This window comes from Bufo gargarizans, chromosome 5 (assembly GCF_014858855.1).
Source record: "Bufo gargarizans isolate SCDJY-AF-19 chromosome 5, ASM1485885v1, whole genome shotgun sequence".
In the NCBI taxonomy this organism is placed as follows: domain Eukaryota; kingdom Metazoa; phylum Chordata; class Amphibia; order Anura; family Bufonidae; genus Bufo; species Bufo gargarizans.
Genome location: NC_058084.1, coordinates 484,277,559 through 484,293,839, shown reverse-complemented (window position 1 = coordinate 484,293,839; position 16,281 = coordinate 484,277,559). Strand labels below are relative to the sequence as shown.

Below are 16,281 nucleotides of genomic sequence, written 5' to 3'. Positions count from 1 at the left end.
ATAATGCTGGGATTGTGCTATTGGTTGAAAGCCAAGGCTGATAGCTCTTCCAATCCTCAGATACTATGAGCAGCTAAAGGCGCCCTCCCCCCCTTCTTCTGTCTGGTTAGCCTTGGGCACTTTGAGCAGCTCACCCCGCCCAGCCAGGCACTTGGGAGCTGGTTTCTAGCTGAAAAGCACTTTTTCTGGACACAGAATGAAGACACCAAGTAGCCACAGGTATGTTTGGGATGCGTTTGCAATCTTCTGTGGGGTAATGCTGTTAGTTATATTTAGTGTTGAGCGAATCGGGTTTGGATACAGCAGTTTGAAAACTTCATTAACGATATAGGCTCCGTCCTACCGTAAAATGTATGGGCTCCACGGAGGGCTTTGCGATCTTGCTGCAAATATTGCGATCCAGTGAGGTACTGGGCTAGAGAAAGCTAGGTGGAGGCTTCTGCCTAGCAGCGAGCCCGGAGACGTCACTGGCACTAACGGGCGTGCTTTAGCGCTGCCCTAGCCTGTAAAACAGCTAGGGCGGAGCTAAAGCCCGCCCATCAGAGCCGGTGACGTCACTGGGAACACTGCTGGGCAGAAGCCTCCACCTAGCTTTCCCTAGCCCAGTACCTCACTGGATCTAGCAGAGTAAAAACCTAAACAAGAAAGCCCTATCGTGGATCATCGCGCAGGGCAAGGGAGAGTATCAGAGCATGAAATGCTCCGATACTCATGTCAGGGGGTGAAAATGGGGATATGTCCGGGCTTAGCTCTGAACCCGGACAAAACCTTTTTTAATGAAGTTTTCAAACGAATTGGGTTCGGATACAGCAGTCTGAACCCGATTCGCTTAACGTTAGTTATATTAGCTAAAACAAGGGGAATCCGTCACCTATTTTGAGCATATAAAACTGCCAACATAGCAATGTTCAATAAAGTACCTTCATTCCAGCATGGGTCTTCAGATTTTTCTGATCTGCTAATTAAGCTTCAAGATGCCCAGAGGGACGTTATTACTCTCCTCTAGTGCCCAGAATCGCCCCCCTGCAGTGCCCAGCCCGCCTTTCTTCCAAGCCCAGCACGCCTCCTTAGGGCTCTTTCACATTTGCGTTCTTTTCTTCCGGCATAGAGTTCCGTCGTCGGGATCGTTCTCTGCTGGCCCTGCCTGTTTGCATTTAAAATCTTGCGCCTGCGCCGCGGCCGTACCTGTCTTCAATTGGCGCAGGCGCACTGTGAGGCGGCCGCTCGCTCGGCTGCTCTATCCTCAATGCGCCGATGACGTCACATGTACACCCGGCGCAGGCGCATTGAGGATGGAGCGGCCGCCTCTCAGTGCGCCTGCGCCAATTGAAGACAGGTACGGCCGCGGTGCAAGCGCAAGATTTTAAATGCAAACAGGCAGGGCCAGCAGAGAACGATCCCGTTCCCTGGCCCTGTCAATCACAATGCGGAGGGGGCGTCTTTACGATCGGAGGATGCGGCTGCTACCAGCAAGTAGCCGCCCTACTTGCTGGTAGCAAGGTATTTAGCATATTTTAAAAGCTTGTTTTAAACTAAATCTACAGGACCAAAATGAATAATTAGATCATATAGGCATAAATCGCAGTGTAGGGATTATAAGTAAGCAAAAAAAAAAGGTTTAGTGGGGTGACAGAAGCCCTTTAAGCTAAACGTCGTTTCGGCGCATTGCCGGATCCGATGTTTAGCTTTTTCTCAATGGTTACCATGGCTGCCGGGACGCTAAAGTCCCGCCAGCCATGGTAAAGTGTAGTGGGGAGCGGGGGAGCAGCATACTTACCGTCCGTGCGGCTCCCGGGGCGCTCCAGAGTGACGTCAGGGCGCCCCAGGCGCATGGATGACGTGATCACATGGCACGTCATCCATGCGCATGGGGCGCTCTGACGTCATTCTGGAGCGCCCCGGGAGCCGCACGGACTGTAATTATACCGCTCCCCCGCTCCCCACTACTACTATGGCAACCAGGACTTTAATAGCGTCCTGGCTGCCATAGTAACACTGAACGCATTTTGAAGACGGATCTGTCTTCAAATGCTTTCAGTTCACTTGCGTTTTTCCGGATCCGGCGTGTAATTCCGGCAAGTGGAGTACACGCCAGATCCGGACAACGCAAGTGTGAAAGAGACCTAAGAAATAAATTTACTCCCACATCCTTGCCGGACGGCGCCGCCCCCTCCACTACGTCATGTAATTTATTCACCCCACCATCCTTGCGTCCTCCTTTCGTGGCCTCCGAAATCTCGCGCAGCCGCAGTATCGCTGACTGCCTGCGCCTGTACGATACTCTGGCTCCTGTTGCCGGAATATCGTACAGGCGCAGGCAGTCAGCGATACTGCGGCTGCGCGAGATTTCGGAGGCCACGAAAGGAGGACGCAAGGATGGTGGGGTGAATAAATTACATGACGTAGTGGAGGGGGCGGCGCCGTCCGGCAAGGATGTGGGAGTAAATTTTATTTCTTAGGAGGCGTGCTGGGCTTGGAAGAAAGGCGGGCTGGGCACTGCAGGGGGGCGTTACTGGGCACTAGAGAAGAGGAATAACACCCCTCTGGGCACCTTGAAGCTTAATTAGCATATCAGAAAAATTGCTTTTTGATCTAAATGAAAAGTTGAATAAAAGAAAGAAGACACGTGCTGGAATGAAGGTAGTTTACTGAACATTGCTATGTTAGCAGCTTTATATGCTCAAAACAGGTGACAGATTCCCTTTAACATAGGATCTGCAGTCATACAGTGGAGGAGGAGTGAGGCCGCTGAACTCGCTGATTTGTGGCAGGACCGGGCAAATATCTAAGGCTGGGTTCAGACCTGAACGTACGCTCTGTATGCGCGATTGTACAGGCGTTTGCAATTGCGCATACAGAGACAAGCGAACGCCCATTGTCGCGCGTTCCCGCTGAAGTCTATGTACGGGACCGCGCGACAAGACGCCCCAAAGAAGCTCCTGTACTACTTGGGACGTCGGGCGTTTTACAGCGCGATCATTGGTTCTTGCCTGTTGAGTGTTTTACAGCGCGTAGGAACGCGCTGTAAAACGCTCAGGTCTGAACCAGCTGTTAAGGCAAGGGCTACACGGCGACACTGGTCACACGCCAGGATGGCTAAGTTGCGGTGATCCCATAGAAATGCATGGGGTCACCACGGCAAGAGATCCAGCCGTGCTTCTGACTGGTATGACAACCCCTCCTACCCTAGTTGGCATCAGCAGTACTATAGTCCATCCCTTTTTAATTGCAAGGTGCTGTACATATGAAAAATGGTCTAAGTGCATAACAAAAAACAGTAAAAAGTATGATAAACATGAGCTTGCGTAGTGAGAGAAAACCCTGCCCTTGAGGACTTACGGCCTACAAGGTTAGGGGGAAGGAGACAGGAGGTGAGCGCAGAAGCTTTTCGATTGGCAGCAGGGATGTTGTCATTGGAGGCTTTTCCTAAAAAGGTGAATTTTCAGGTTACTTCTGTGGTGGGAGAAGAGAGCCTTATTTGATGGTGTAGTGCAGGGATGTCAAACCTGCAGCCCTCCAGCTGTTGCAGAACTACAACTCCCAACATGCCCTGATATCTAAGCTGTCCAGGCATGCTGGGAGTTGTAGTTTGGCAACAGCTGGAGGAGGCCGCAGGTTGGGCATCCCTGGTGTAGGAGTTCCAGTGTATAGGGAAAGCACAGGAGAAGTCTTGGAGATATTTGTGCGAGGAACAGACAGGAGGAGAGCAAAGAAGTAGGTTTGGTGAGGACAAGGGTCCATTCACAAGGCAGTAAGTCTCCGTATTGCGACCCATTGACTTGGATGGATCCACAAGATATGGGAAAAGATAAGACCTGTTCTATCTTTTGTGGAGCGGAGGCATGGATTACTTCTGAGGAGGGATCAGGAGATTAGGTCAGAGATTCGGTCATGTGGTGGACATTGTGTTGAGTAATGGGCAGGCAGTGAAGGGATTGGCAGAGGCGGACTAACCATGCGGGTGAGGATGGACTGGAGGAGGGTGAGAACGTTAGATGGGAGGATGTTGTGGACTAGTTTTTTTTTGTTGACCTGAGATTGAAGAAAGAGATAATTTGAGAAATATAGGGGGTGAAGGCACGACCACCACTGATGGATTGCAGGGTGGTCTATAACTATGGAAGCGAGCAGTGTATAATGTGATGGAAAAATGAATCCAGCCAGCAAAGGAAGCAATATGGATAATAACTATACATTAGTAAGTGGCTTGTATTAACTTTCTCTGTGATAAATGCCACTTACTGAAGTGAGACAACCCCTTTAAAGTCATATTTCATGCATACGTTAATTTTTTTAAGGACTTGGACTATAAGCGGACGATGATGGGTTTTATCTGTAACTTTGACCATAGAGCTGTAGGACTTGTTCCTGACCCCTCTGGTCTCAGGGGAGCCATACTTATATATTTTCTTCTTTCCAGTCCGAGCGGTAAGAAGTTCAGAAGCAAGCCTCAGTTGGCCAGGTACCTGGGGAATTCTGTTGACCTCAGCAGTTTTGACTTCAGAACGGGAAAGATGATGCCCAGTAAATTACAGAAGAACAAACAAAGACTAAGAAATGACCCTCTCAATCAGACGAAGGTTTGTTAGATGCTCCAATGATATGTTCATGTACTTGGCCTGAGTGGTGTGTGCACAAATGATTTTAAAAAAAAAAATCCCCCTCCCTACAGCGCCACCTTGTGGTGGTAGCTAGTAGTACAATCAGGAATAACAGGAATCATTTTGGTCAGATAATTTAATGACATCAGAGTGCGTTAGATCCTTTGACCATGTCTGAATCTCAAATGCTGATTTATTTAATATCCGATCCTGCGGATCGAGTTTAGGTGGTTTCCCCCACTTTTTGTGCGTTTTTTTTTTTTTTTTTCTCAGCATGTTTCCGAAACTAAAAGCCTTGTAGAAATCCTGCAGAAAATACTGGGGCTAATGTCCTGCTTATTTCTTCCATTTTTAAGATCAGAGGATGGGGCTTGGGGAAGGGGTGGGACCCGTAAAGTCAGACAGAGCAGAGGGTGGGGAGGCTCCTGCTGCAGCCAGATGCAGGACATCTGTATCTGATCGGTGGGAGTCCGACGCCCAGGACCCTCACCGATCAGCTGTCTGTGAAGGCATTGGCCGGCGCTCCTATGTGTAGCCTCCTCTCAACTCGCCAAGCACAGCGCCATACTATGTATAGTGGCTGTGCTTGGTATCACAGCTCAGCTACATTCACTTCAGTGGGGCTGAGCTGCATCTAGGCCATGTGACTGATGAATCCAGCGTCGCATGGCCTAGGCTAAGCTGTGGGAAGGCTGCGGCACTACTCAAACGGCTGATCGGCGGGGGTCCCGGGTGTCAGTCTCCCATGATCAGATACTGGTGACCTATCCAGAGGAGAGGTCATCAGTATAAAAGTCTCGGAGAACCCCGGTAATTGTTCAGTTAGGGCTCATGCACGTGACCGTATGTATTTTTCTGTCCGCAAAAAATACAGATGATGTCCGTGTTTATTTTGTACTTTGCGGAACTGAACAGCTGGCCCCTAATAGAACAGTCCTATCCTTGTCCGTAATGAGGACAATAATAGGACATGTTCTGTTGTTTTGCGGAACAGACATACGGAAACGGAATGCACACAAAGCAACATTCTGTTTTAAGCCTAAGGGGTCATGTACACGAACCTATTTTCTTTCCATGTCTGTTCCGTGTTTTTTTTTTTTTTTTTTAGCGGACTGAATGCAGAACCATTCTTTTCAATGGGTCCGCAAAAGAAAGGAAGTTACTTCGTCTGCATTTAGTTTCCGTATGTTCGTATTTCCGTTCCGCAATAAAACATATGTCCTATTATTTTCCGCATTACAGACAAGGATAGGACTGTTCTATTAGGGGCCAGCTGTTTCGTTCTGCAAAACACGGAATGCACACGGACGTCATCCGCATTTTTTGCGGATCCGTTTTTTGTGTGCATGAGCCCTTAGACAAATTGGGATCAAAGGAAAAGAGGAGGAGTGGGGCTGTACGTCGTTTCTAGTGTGTCCCCCGTGGCCTGGCTTTCCGCTATATTAGGTTATATTATGGAGTCGGACATAACACTGACTACATCAGGATACCCTGTATATAGGCACCAGCCAGCCAGCCAGTCAGCATAGCAGAGCCAGTCAAACGAATCTGGCTCTGCTACACTGAACTCTTTAACCCCGCGCCATCTTTCAGTAATGCATATCCTTCACATGCACTCAGTGTAACGCCTGTGTGCTGGTAGACTATACTCTCCCCGGTTGTATATTTTATTCCCCACCATATTATGTCTCGTTCCGCACCAGTAAAAGCTCAGGTGGACATGGAGGTTGTCGCAGACACGGTGCCTCCACACACATGGCATACACGGTACAGCTCTGCCTGCACGCCGCTGTCTGACTGAAGCAGGCCTTTTCTACAATTGAATATGTTGCATCGCCCCCTATGGGAGGGTCGTCGCCGTGACGGTAGTGACTGCGGAACTGGTCAGATAGATCGCTGTGGATGCCCTCATCACAGAACAATATTCATACGACGCACTTTTCTGCAGTGTCGTATATTCCGTGACGGTTGACCTTAGCATCAGCTCGGAGGTTAACACATCATATCTGAAAATGGCTGTGCAAAATCTAGTACGTCCTTGCTTTTGGAGGATGAATGATGGGCGGGGTAGTTGGCTTTACTTCAATGATTACTGGTGATCAGCGTTATCTTGTTATCATGGTGCTTTCCCTTTGGACAAGCAATAAAACAGTGGCAAATGGGATTTCTTAAAGGGTATTTTTAATTATTGTAAATTTTGTACGTGCATTTTGTTACTGATCCTGAGTTGTATCCTGTATTCTACGCCAGAGCTGCACTCACTATTCTGCTAGTGGAGTCACTGTGTACATGCATTACATTACTTATCCTGAGTTACATCCTGTATTATACTCCAGAGCTGTACTCAGTATTCTGCTGGTGGAGTCACTGTGTACATACATTACATTACTTATCCTGTACTGATCCTGAGTTACATCCTGTATTATACTCCAGAGCTGCACTCACTATTCTGCTGGTGCAGTCACTGTGTACATACATTACTTATCCTGTACTGATCCTGAGTTACATCCTGTATTATACTTCAGAGCTGCACTCACTATTCTGCTGGTGGAGTCACTGTGTACATACATTACTTATCCTGTACTGATCCTGAGTCATATCCTGTATTATACTCCATAATGGCTGACATAACTATGTAATATTGTGACTGGAAGGGACACAATGTAATTTAGAGGGGAGAGCGTTGCGATACAGGGCGAAATCCCTAGTTTTCATCCCAGTTTGATGGCGGCTCTTACCGATGCTCCTGGGGCCTCAGCTTCTGCTGCCTCCAGTTTGCTTCCTGCTAATGTTCTAGTGACCTCAGGACAGATGAGCTTCTGAGTCTGGTTGCTGTAGCAGAAGTGCCACCATCTCGTGCACCTGTTTCTCACCAGAGCGACTTTCATTTCGCGTTGTGGTTTCTCGGGCGCCAGTATCACTTCTTCATTTTGTTAATTGAGGCCTTGTTCAATTTCTGGGGGGGAAGGGTGGAAAATTGGTTATTTATTTATGATTGTTGGTACCGAGATCCCCATGGGCGATCCACTGTATCCAAGGAGGATACGTTGCCCTCAGATGTGTCGTGATGTACCCCGCTTACCTTATTGAGAAAATGTGGATGCTGGGCGTGTGGCGGGAAGGATGGAGGGGTCGGGAGGAGTAGATGTCGGGCAAAGGAAAGTTCGCCCAACGACTGTCTAAAATGTACGGTCGGTTTAAAAGGCCTGTGAGAAAACTTTGGATACGTCATAGAGACCTATGGAAAGTTCTGATCAGTGGGGGTTTCAGCGCTCAGAACGAGGAGGGAGAAGTGCTCACAAATCACGAGAGGACGGGATTGAGACCCTCCTGCTTTTTCTCCCGCAGCGAGGAGAGAGAGAGCGCAACATGTGAGAGCTTCTGTCTCTTCGTTCTAGTGATCGGTGGAGGTCTCAGCACTCAGACTCCCACCGATCAGGTTTGATATGTCGCTAACACATCAAACCTTGGTGACCCTTTAACATGATTTTATGAGGTTTTCAGTTTTTCTGTGGGTGGGGGGGACAGACCCTGCCCTTTCCTTACGCGCTTGCGCAAAAAAGGTGGGTTCAGGAGTGTGCGCATGCACGAGAAATAAGGATAGTGCTCACCCCGTCTGCAGCGGAAATGACGTCCTGTCCATAGTCTGACCTAGTAAAGGACTTGACATTGGCAGAAGCTGGAGTATCAGAAGAGAAGCGTCACATGACCGGGGACGATAAATGCAACTTTGGGAAATAAAGTATATTATAAACTTTCTCCTACAGTTGTGTTATGTGCAGTGAAAGTGGGTTTGAGGGACTCAGTGGGTCCCGGCACAGCTATGTAATGGTCATTGGAGCTCCCATGGTGCACTGCCAGCTCCAAACTTTTTTTTTTTTTTTTCTTATGTGATCTCTGCTTGCAGTCATTGAATTTGAACCTTCACGGTTTGCTTTCAGTGGATGAAAATCTTCCTGGTGGTCACATGACATTATCGGAGTGCTCTATTGTAGCAGGTTTCCACCTCTGTGATCATCACACAACCATCCCGTGTAATGGCGTGTACATTATATGTCCTTTTTATATGCTTAACACCGGGAGTCACTTTGGTTTGTTTCTCGCCAACAGTCGAAACCAGACCTGAACACGACGTTACCCATACGTCAGACGGCGTCCATCTTCAAGCAGCCGGTTACCAAAATAACCAACCACCCCAACAACAAAGTCCGATCCGACCCGCAGCGGGTCATTGAACAGCCTCGCCAGGTAAGCAAGTGCCGTATGACGCGCTGACCGATCCGTCGCTACCGAGCTCCAGATTCCCTACCTTCATCAGCCACTAGGGGGAGCTGACTGGATACTGGATCTCTCTCTCATGAAGGGGGCTCTGCCATGATTGGAGAGGGTGCTGCACATGCACAGCTTTCTCTCTCTAGTCTCTGCTATGGGGTATAACTGGTTACTGGGTACCCCATTAAATGTACAACCATATAAGCCATCATTCCTGGATACTCGTTCAGCCATTCACGTACACGAAAGAGGTTCCAGTCAGCAAAGTGTTAATGAATGGCGGGGGTGACATGCAGGAAGCCACAGCTTTATATTTGCACCCAACTAATTTCCTTTGTGGTTGAGAAACTGATATCTCGCTGCAGAGATCACCTTCTACTGAGCCGGAGGTAGAGACTTCTCCAATGATGAGGGTGATCTGATGTCTGGGGCTCTGTTCACATCTGGAACATCGTGGCTCCTGTTTGTAATGGCGACACCACCAATATAGCGCTCATCGATGGGTGTCTCTATGTGCGCAAACAGAGACCTGTCAGAGAAGCCAAGCGGTCTCTTCATCTCCCCCCTGTGTGCAGACCACTCTTCTCCACCCTTCCCCCCCCCCCCCCCAGTATGTGGGCTACTTTTCTCTCCCCCGTGCACGGGACACTCATCTCCCTGCATCGTGCAGGCCACAGCATATTGATAGTGGGAATAGTAGAATTCAGTTGGCCTTCATTTATACATTTCTAAGGGGAATAACCGAAACGGCGCAAAGCAGCCATATACTAAAACTCCTTCAGAGGGCACAAGGCTGCCATCGCAAGCAACCGAACTGCTCGCTCAATCGCTGCACGACAGAGCCATTCGGGCTCCGGGAGTGCAGAGCTCCTGGGAAAAACCGCCTCAGATGCCGTGGTCACAATTGCCCATGGAATCTGATGGGTTAAGTGTCCATGATTGGCATTATCGCCGATCAAAACCATTGCCCCTTGTGTCTGTTGTGTGTAACAGCAGGCACCGGGCGTCTATGGTGCTCTGCTCCTGAGTGAGCGCCATCTTTAAAGACCCAACATGTGCTGTACATGGGAAGAAGTTAAAGGGATTATCCCACAAAAATTATTTATCACCTATCCAAGGGTTAATAAATAACAGATCGTGAGGGGTCTGATCACTAAGACTCCTGAGAACGTGCGCACCGCCGCTCCGTGGAGCAGTGGACTGACGTGCGCACCGCCGCTCCGTGGAGCAGTGGACTGACGTGCGCACCGCCGCTCCGTGGAGCAGTGGACTGACGTGCGCACCGCCATTCACAGAGAAGACTCACTTTTTGGATCCCGGAGGTCGCAGCTGTCAGACCCCCACGATCTGACATTTATCACCTATTCTGTAGATGGGTGATGAATAATTTTCATGGGATAACCTCTTTTAAAGGGATCCAGACATCTATGGCACACCCACAGACAGTATGCCATGCACAGACGGCTGTTTCCATAACTCCCATAGAGGTGGATGGAGACCTCTGCTCACATGGTAACGACCACCTCTCCATTCATTCCTGGCCCCACCAGGCAGGACGGGGATGGGGTGTGCTACTTCTGGAACCCATAAATGTCTGCAGGCCATACACTGGTCACACTCGTGTACACGTTTCGGCCTGCTGCAGTTTTATCATTTTCCATCCTTTTATCTCTTTCCAGCTTTTTTGGGAGAAGAGGTTACAAGGACTAAGTGCATCGGATGTAACGGAACAAGTCCTAAAGTCCATGGAGCTTCCTAAGGGTCTGCAAGGTAGGTCTGCACACTGACTGCACCAATCACTAGGCCAGCAGACCCACCTACCCCTGTTCCTCCTGACACAGCCGCTGATGAATGTTACTCATAACAGAACCCCCTTTAAGTGAATGTCCAACTTTTAATACCGCAGTATGTGGAAAATACTGTGCTAATATTTGTAATGGAGGTCAGAGCTTAGCTTTTCTCTAATATAAGGACATCCAGTGGCCGGTAGAAACGCATGCCTTCTTTGCTATGCATCATGACCTCAGCGTATGAAAGCACCCCTAAAGGGGTTCTCCGGAAATATGCACGTTTTAGTAGTGCCCGCAGGCTGCCTCCCTAAGCTGAAGATTCATACTTACCTGCTCTGCATCCGCTGTGTCCATGTTTCGGTCCTTGCCCAAAAGCAGCACATCACTGCTGAAGCCAGTCATTGGCTGCAGCGGATTATGTGACCATGCCCTTGCTAAGTCGGATGTCAACTGTGCGGGGACCGGAACATGGACACAGCGGAGAAAGCGCGAAGAACCGGAGCGGCGGGGAGAAGGTAAGTATGAATACTCAGCTTAGGGAGGCAGCCTGGGCGCACTTGCTAAAATGTCCTTATTCCCAGAGAGCCCCTTTATGTTAGGTAAAAAGCAGCATTAAAACCCGCATGTGAGACACTACGTGCGGTTTTGTATGGTAGAGTTCCATTAGACTGGATGCAGTTGCAACAGCCCCTCTGCTGTGAGGAGTATTAGGTCTGTACATGTTTCTACCCTCTGGAGGTAAATAAGAATATTTGCATTCATTGACAGCTAGCAGAGGTCTTAAAACCGGTGCGATTCTTATGCAAAATCCATGTGTTACCTATTATGGATTCATTGCAGATTTCACTCTATATAGTTTAAGGGGTGAAAATCTGCTGCTTGTCTGCACAGGAATGAGCAGGGACTGATTTCCGTGTAGATTTATTTTTGCTGTTACCTGTAGATGAGCTTTTGGGGAAACCTCCGTTCACTTACTGTACGGTAAGTTGCTGTAGGTTCGCGTCTCGGTAAGAATAACCTTGTGCTTGGTGAAGTGCGTTACATAAAAGGAACAATTTTTTTCTTTTTTTTTTCTTTCGCCATAGCGGTCGGGCCAGGGAACAGAGAAGACACCCTCCTCGCCGCCATCGCCAGCGCCCTGCACACCAGCTCTGCACCAATCACAGGACAACTCTCCGCAGCCGTAGAGAAAAACCCGTCCGTTTGGTTAAACACATCGCAGCCGCTCTGCAAAGCTTTCATAGTTACAGACGAGGATATCAGGTAAGGCCTTGATGGGGGAGAAGGAACATGATGATACCCCATGGGGCTTCAGTGCATTAAGTCCTGAGCTCACAGGGGGGTGCCGAATGTATTTAGAGGCTGTTGTGTGTACAATTGGGTGCACTTTATGTGTAGTAGGTGCATAGTGTTTATATTGAAGGTGTGAGTGTACACAGGAGAGATACCACTGACGCTGCGCAGGAAGTCACACGTCCAGTCCTGTGAGTATAGACATTTCCCCATTACCTACGACATTTATAGTAGAGCTCCATGCTTCACTCCAGTAGTGTATACACCGATCATCCGGAAAATTAAAGGGGTTATCGCGGGCGATGCTAGGGAGGCTCGTCCCCGTCTGCCATTGGCTGCTCCCCCCTGACACCGGATGTTTTCATTCGTGTGCAGGGAGAAGCGGCGGTGCGGGGACCAGGAGCAGGGTAAGTATATTACCTGTGAGGGGCCCGGTACATTGGGGGGGATTTTTCAGAATACGGATAACCCCATCTGGCATCTGTCAGCAGATCTGTAACCATGACACTGGCTAATCTGTTACATGTTCATATGTGCCCGCATTGCTGAGAAAAATGTGGTTTAAATATATATAAATTAGCCTCTAGGAGCAACGGGGGCGTTACCATTACACCAAGAGGCTCTGCTCTCTCTGAAACTGCCGCGCCCTCTGCGCTTTGACAGACCCAGGCAGTGTAAACGTCATCACACCTTTCAGGCCCTCAGTCAATGTGCAAGGGGCGCTGCAGATACAGAGACTCACAGAGCCTCTAGGTGTAATGGCAACGCCCCCGTTGCTCCTAGAGGCTCATTTGCATATATTAAAACATCATTTTTCTCAGCACTGCGGGCACATATGAACATGGGACCAACACAGATGCCTTCAGCTGAAAAGAGCACATGTAACGGGTCAGCCAGCGTCATAGGGACTAATCTGCTGACAGATGCCCTTTAAAGCCACCTGCCTAATATTGGGTAGACCCCCTTAATTGTGCCAGAACAGCTCTGACCCATTGAGGCATGGACGCCACAAGATCTCTTACATGTCCGGGGGAGAAAACCAGAACTGGATCGCACATCCACAGTGCTATGCTTTGACCTAATTAAACTCGCTTCTCAGCGATATATTAAAGTGTACATCCCCCCATACTTAATGCTGTACAAGAGGCATTAGTGTACATTTTGATCAAAAGGCATAAGCCCACTCACCACGCCAAGGTCGCCTCTGAGTGGGACCTACTTTGACAAAAAGGTGCAGCACAATGCAGGGACAAAGCAGCACTGCGCTAGTAGGCGGCGGGACCCAGGAGTCAAACAGTAACCCTGCTGTCAGACAATGCCACCCATGACACTGGGTCCCACCAGCACAGCGCCACAAAGGCCACCACGCAGTACTGCATCATGTGAACAGTTGTCTAACACAACATGTCCATTGCTATCAGGAGCTACAGGTCAATGACCACTTCTATGCAGACTTCTGCGAAATTAAAACCACCTGTGCCGAATGGGAGGAGTGCTGATACCAGTGGTAAAGAAGCAGGCAGTATAGGGGGCTGTACACTTTTATATTGCGCTGAGAAGCGAATTTAATTAGATCCAAGCATAGCATTGTGGATGTGCGGTCCAGTTCTGTTTTTCTCCGCTTGATATATACAGGTCCTTCTCAAAAAATTTGCATATTGTGATAAAGTTCATTATTTTCTGTAATGTACTGATAAACATTAGACTTTCATATATTTTAGATTCATTACACACCAACTGAAGTAGTTCAAGCCTTTTATTGTTTTAATATTGATGATTTTGGCTACAGCTCATGAAAACCCCAAATTCCTATCTAAAAAAATTAGCATATCATGAAAAGGTTCTCTAAACGAGCTATTAACCTAATCATCTGAATCAACTAATTACCTCTAAACACCTGCAAAAGATTCCTGAGGCTTTTAAAAACTCCCAGCCTGGTTCATTACTCAAAACCGCAATCATGGGTAAGACTGCCGACCTGACTGCTGTCCAGAAGGCCATCATTGACACCCTCAAGCAAGAGGGTAAGACACAGAAAGAAATTTCTGAACCAATAGGCTGTTCCCAGAGTGCTGTATCAAGGCACCTCAGTGGGAAGTCTGTGGGAAGGAAAAAGTGTGGCAGAAAACGCTGCACAACGAGAAGAGGTGACCGGACCCTGAGGAAGATTGTGGAGAAGGACCGATTCCAGACCTTGGGGGACCTGCGGAAGCAGCGGACTGAGTCTGGAGTAGAAACATCCAGAGCCACCGTGTACAGGCGTGTGCAGGAAATGGGCTACAGGTGCCGCATTCCCCAGAAACAGCGGCAGAAGCGCCTGACCTGGGCTACAGAGAAGCAGCACTGGACTGTTGCATGTCATTCGGAAATCAAGGTGCCAGAGTCTGGAGGAAGACTGGGGAGAGGGAAATGCCAAAATGCCTGAAGTCCAGTGTCAAGTTCCCACAGTCAGTGATGGTCTGGGGTGCCATGTCAGCTGCTGGTGTTGGTCCACTGTGTTTTATCAGGGGCAGGGGCAATGCAGCCGCTATCAGGAGATTTTGGAGCACTTCATGCTTCCATCTGCTGAAAAGCTTTATGGAGATGAAGATGTCATTTTTCAGCACGACCTGGCACCTGCTCACAGCGCCAAAACCACTGGTAAATGGTTTACTGACCATGGTATTACTGTGCTCAATTGGCCTGCCAACTCTCCTGACCTGAACCCCATAGAGAATCTGTGGGATATTAGGAAGAGAAAGTTGAGAGACGCAAGACCCAACACTCTGGATGAGCTTAAGGCCGCTATCGAAGCATCCTGGGCCTCCATAACACCTCAGCAGTGCCACAGGCTGATTGCCTCCATGCCACGCCGCATTGAAGCATCCTGGGCCTCCATAACACCTCAGCAGTGCCACAGGCTGATTGCCTCCATGCCACGCCGCATTGAAGCAGTCATTTCTGCAAAAGGATTCCTGACCAAGTATTGAGTGCAGAACTGAACATAATTATTTGAAGGTTGACTTTTTTTGTATTAAAAACACTTTTCTTTTATTGGTCAGATAAAATATGCTAATTTTTTTAGATAGGAAATTTGGGTTTTCATGAGCTGTATGCCAAAATCATCAATATTAAAACAATAAAAGGCTTGAACTACTTCAGTTGTGTGTAATGAATCTAAAATATATGAAAGTCTAATGTTTATCAGTACATTACAGAAAATAATGAACTTTATCACAATATGCTAATTTTTTGAGAAGGACCTGTACATGTCCTGTGGTATCTGGCACATGCTTGGTGCGGCCTCCATGGATCAGACTTCTTTTTCTAGCACATCCCTTAGATCAGGCATGTCCAAACTGCGACCCTCCAGCTGTTGCAAAACTACAACTCCCAGCATGCCTGGATAGCTTACAGCTATTTGGGCATGCTGGGAGTTGTAGTTTTGCAACAGCTGGAGGGCCGCAGTTTGGACATGCCTGCCTTAGATGCTTGATGATGAGATCTGGGGAATTTGGAGTCACGTTCCTCAAGCTATTCCTGAACAGTCTTTGTGTGGCCTGCACTTCCACCACTGCACTTCCACCACTGGCATGAAGGAGATTCGTGTCTGTACAGTGTTTAGGAAGGTGATATGCATCACATTCACATCATACTCAAGGTTCCCAGCCGAACATTGATCAGGGCATCCCACTGCCGCCACCGGCTTGTCTTCTGCCCGTAGTGCATCCTGGCGCCATCTCTTCCCCAAGTAAGTGACGCACACGCACCAGGCTGTCCACATGACGTAACACATGTCATCAGGCCAGGCTGCATTAATTTTCCATTGCTCCATGGTTCACTTCTGATGCTCAGGTGCCTATTGTAGTTGTAGTCGCTTTCCATGGTACACTGGGGACAGCATGGGCACTCTGACCAGTCTGCCATGTCGCCAGCAGTAACTCTTTGTCATGGCCTATGGTGTACGCTGTGACACTGTTGCCACACTTCCGGTTGCCCGTGGCAACGTTTTGCTGTGAGAGCATGCGGTGGCAGGGTCTCGGCCTTCTGGGTGATTGCCGTGACATGGTTGCCACGCATGCTGTTGCCGTTGGTTACGTGTGGTTTGGCATGCTTGTGTGTGCACTTCCCCTTTAAGTGGCTTCCTTCCTCTGTCTGGTGTTGGAAGGGTTAACTCAGTTTTTGGGTGTGGCTGCTTGGGCTATTTAGCCTCTGCTGGATGCCTGAAGCTGAGGGTTCCTTCAGCCTTGGTGTATGCTGGTGGTTTTCTGCTCCTGGCTTTACCATCTTTCCAGTGAGGGCCACCCTTGTGGTCATAGATGTTCTTATGGTGTCTCACGTTTATT

At 48.6% G+C, this 16,281-nt stretch overlaps 1 protein-coding gene across 1 annotated transcript in view; it reads left to right on the top strand.

Moving 5' to 3' along the window:
• Nucleotides 1-16,281, top strand: part of LOC122939226 (methyl-CpG-binding domain protein 2) — a 38,859-nt gene that overhangs the window by 9,452 nt on the left and 13,126 nt on the right. Inside the window, exons 2-5 of the mRNA XM_044295263.1 lie at nt 4,421-4,580; nt 8,712-8,849; nt 10,553-10,643; nt 11,749-11,926. Of these exons, the coding sequence (XP_044151198.1) occupies nt 4,421-4,580; nt 8,712-8,849; nt 10,553-10,643; nt 11,749-11,926 (567 nt within the window). The remainder of the gene's footprint in view (nt 1-4,420; nt 4,581-8,711; nt 8,850-10,552; nt 10,644-11,748; nt 11,927-16,281) is intronic.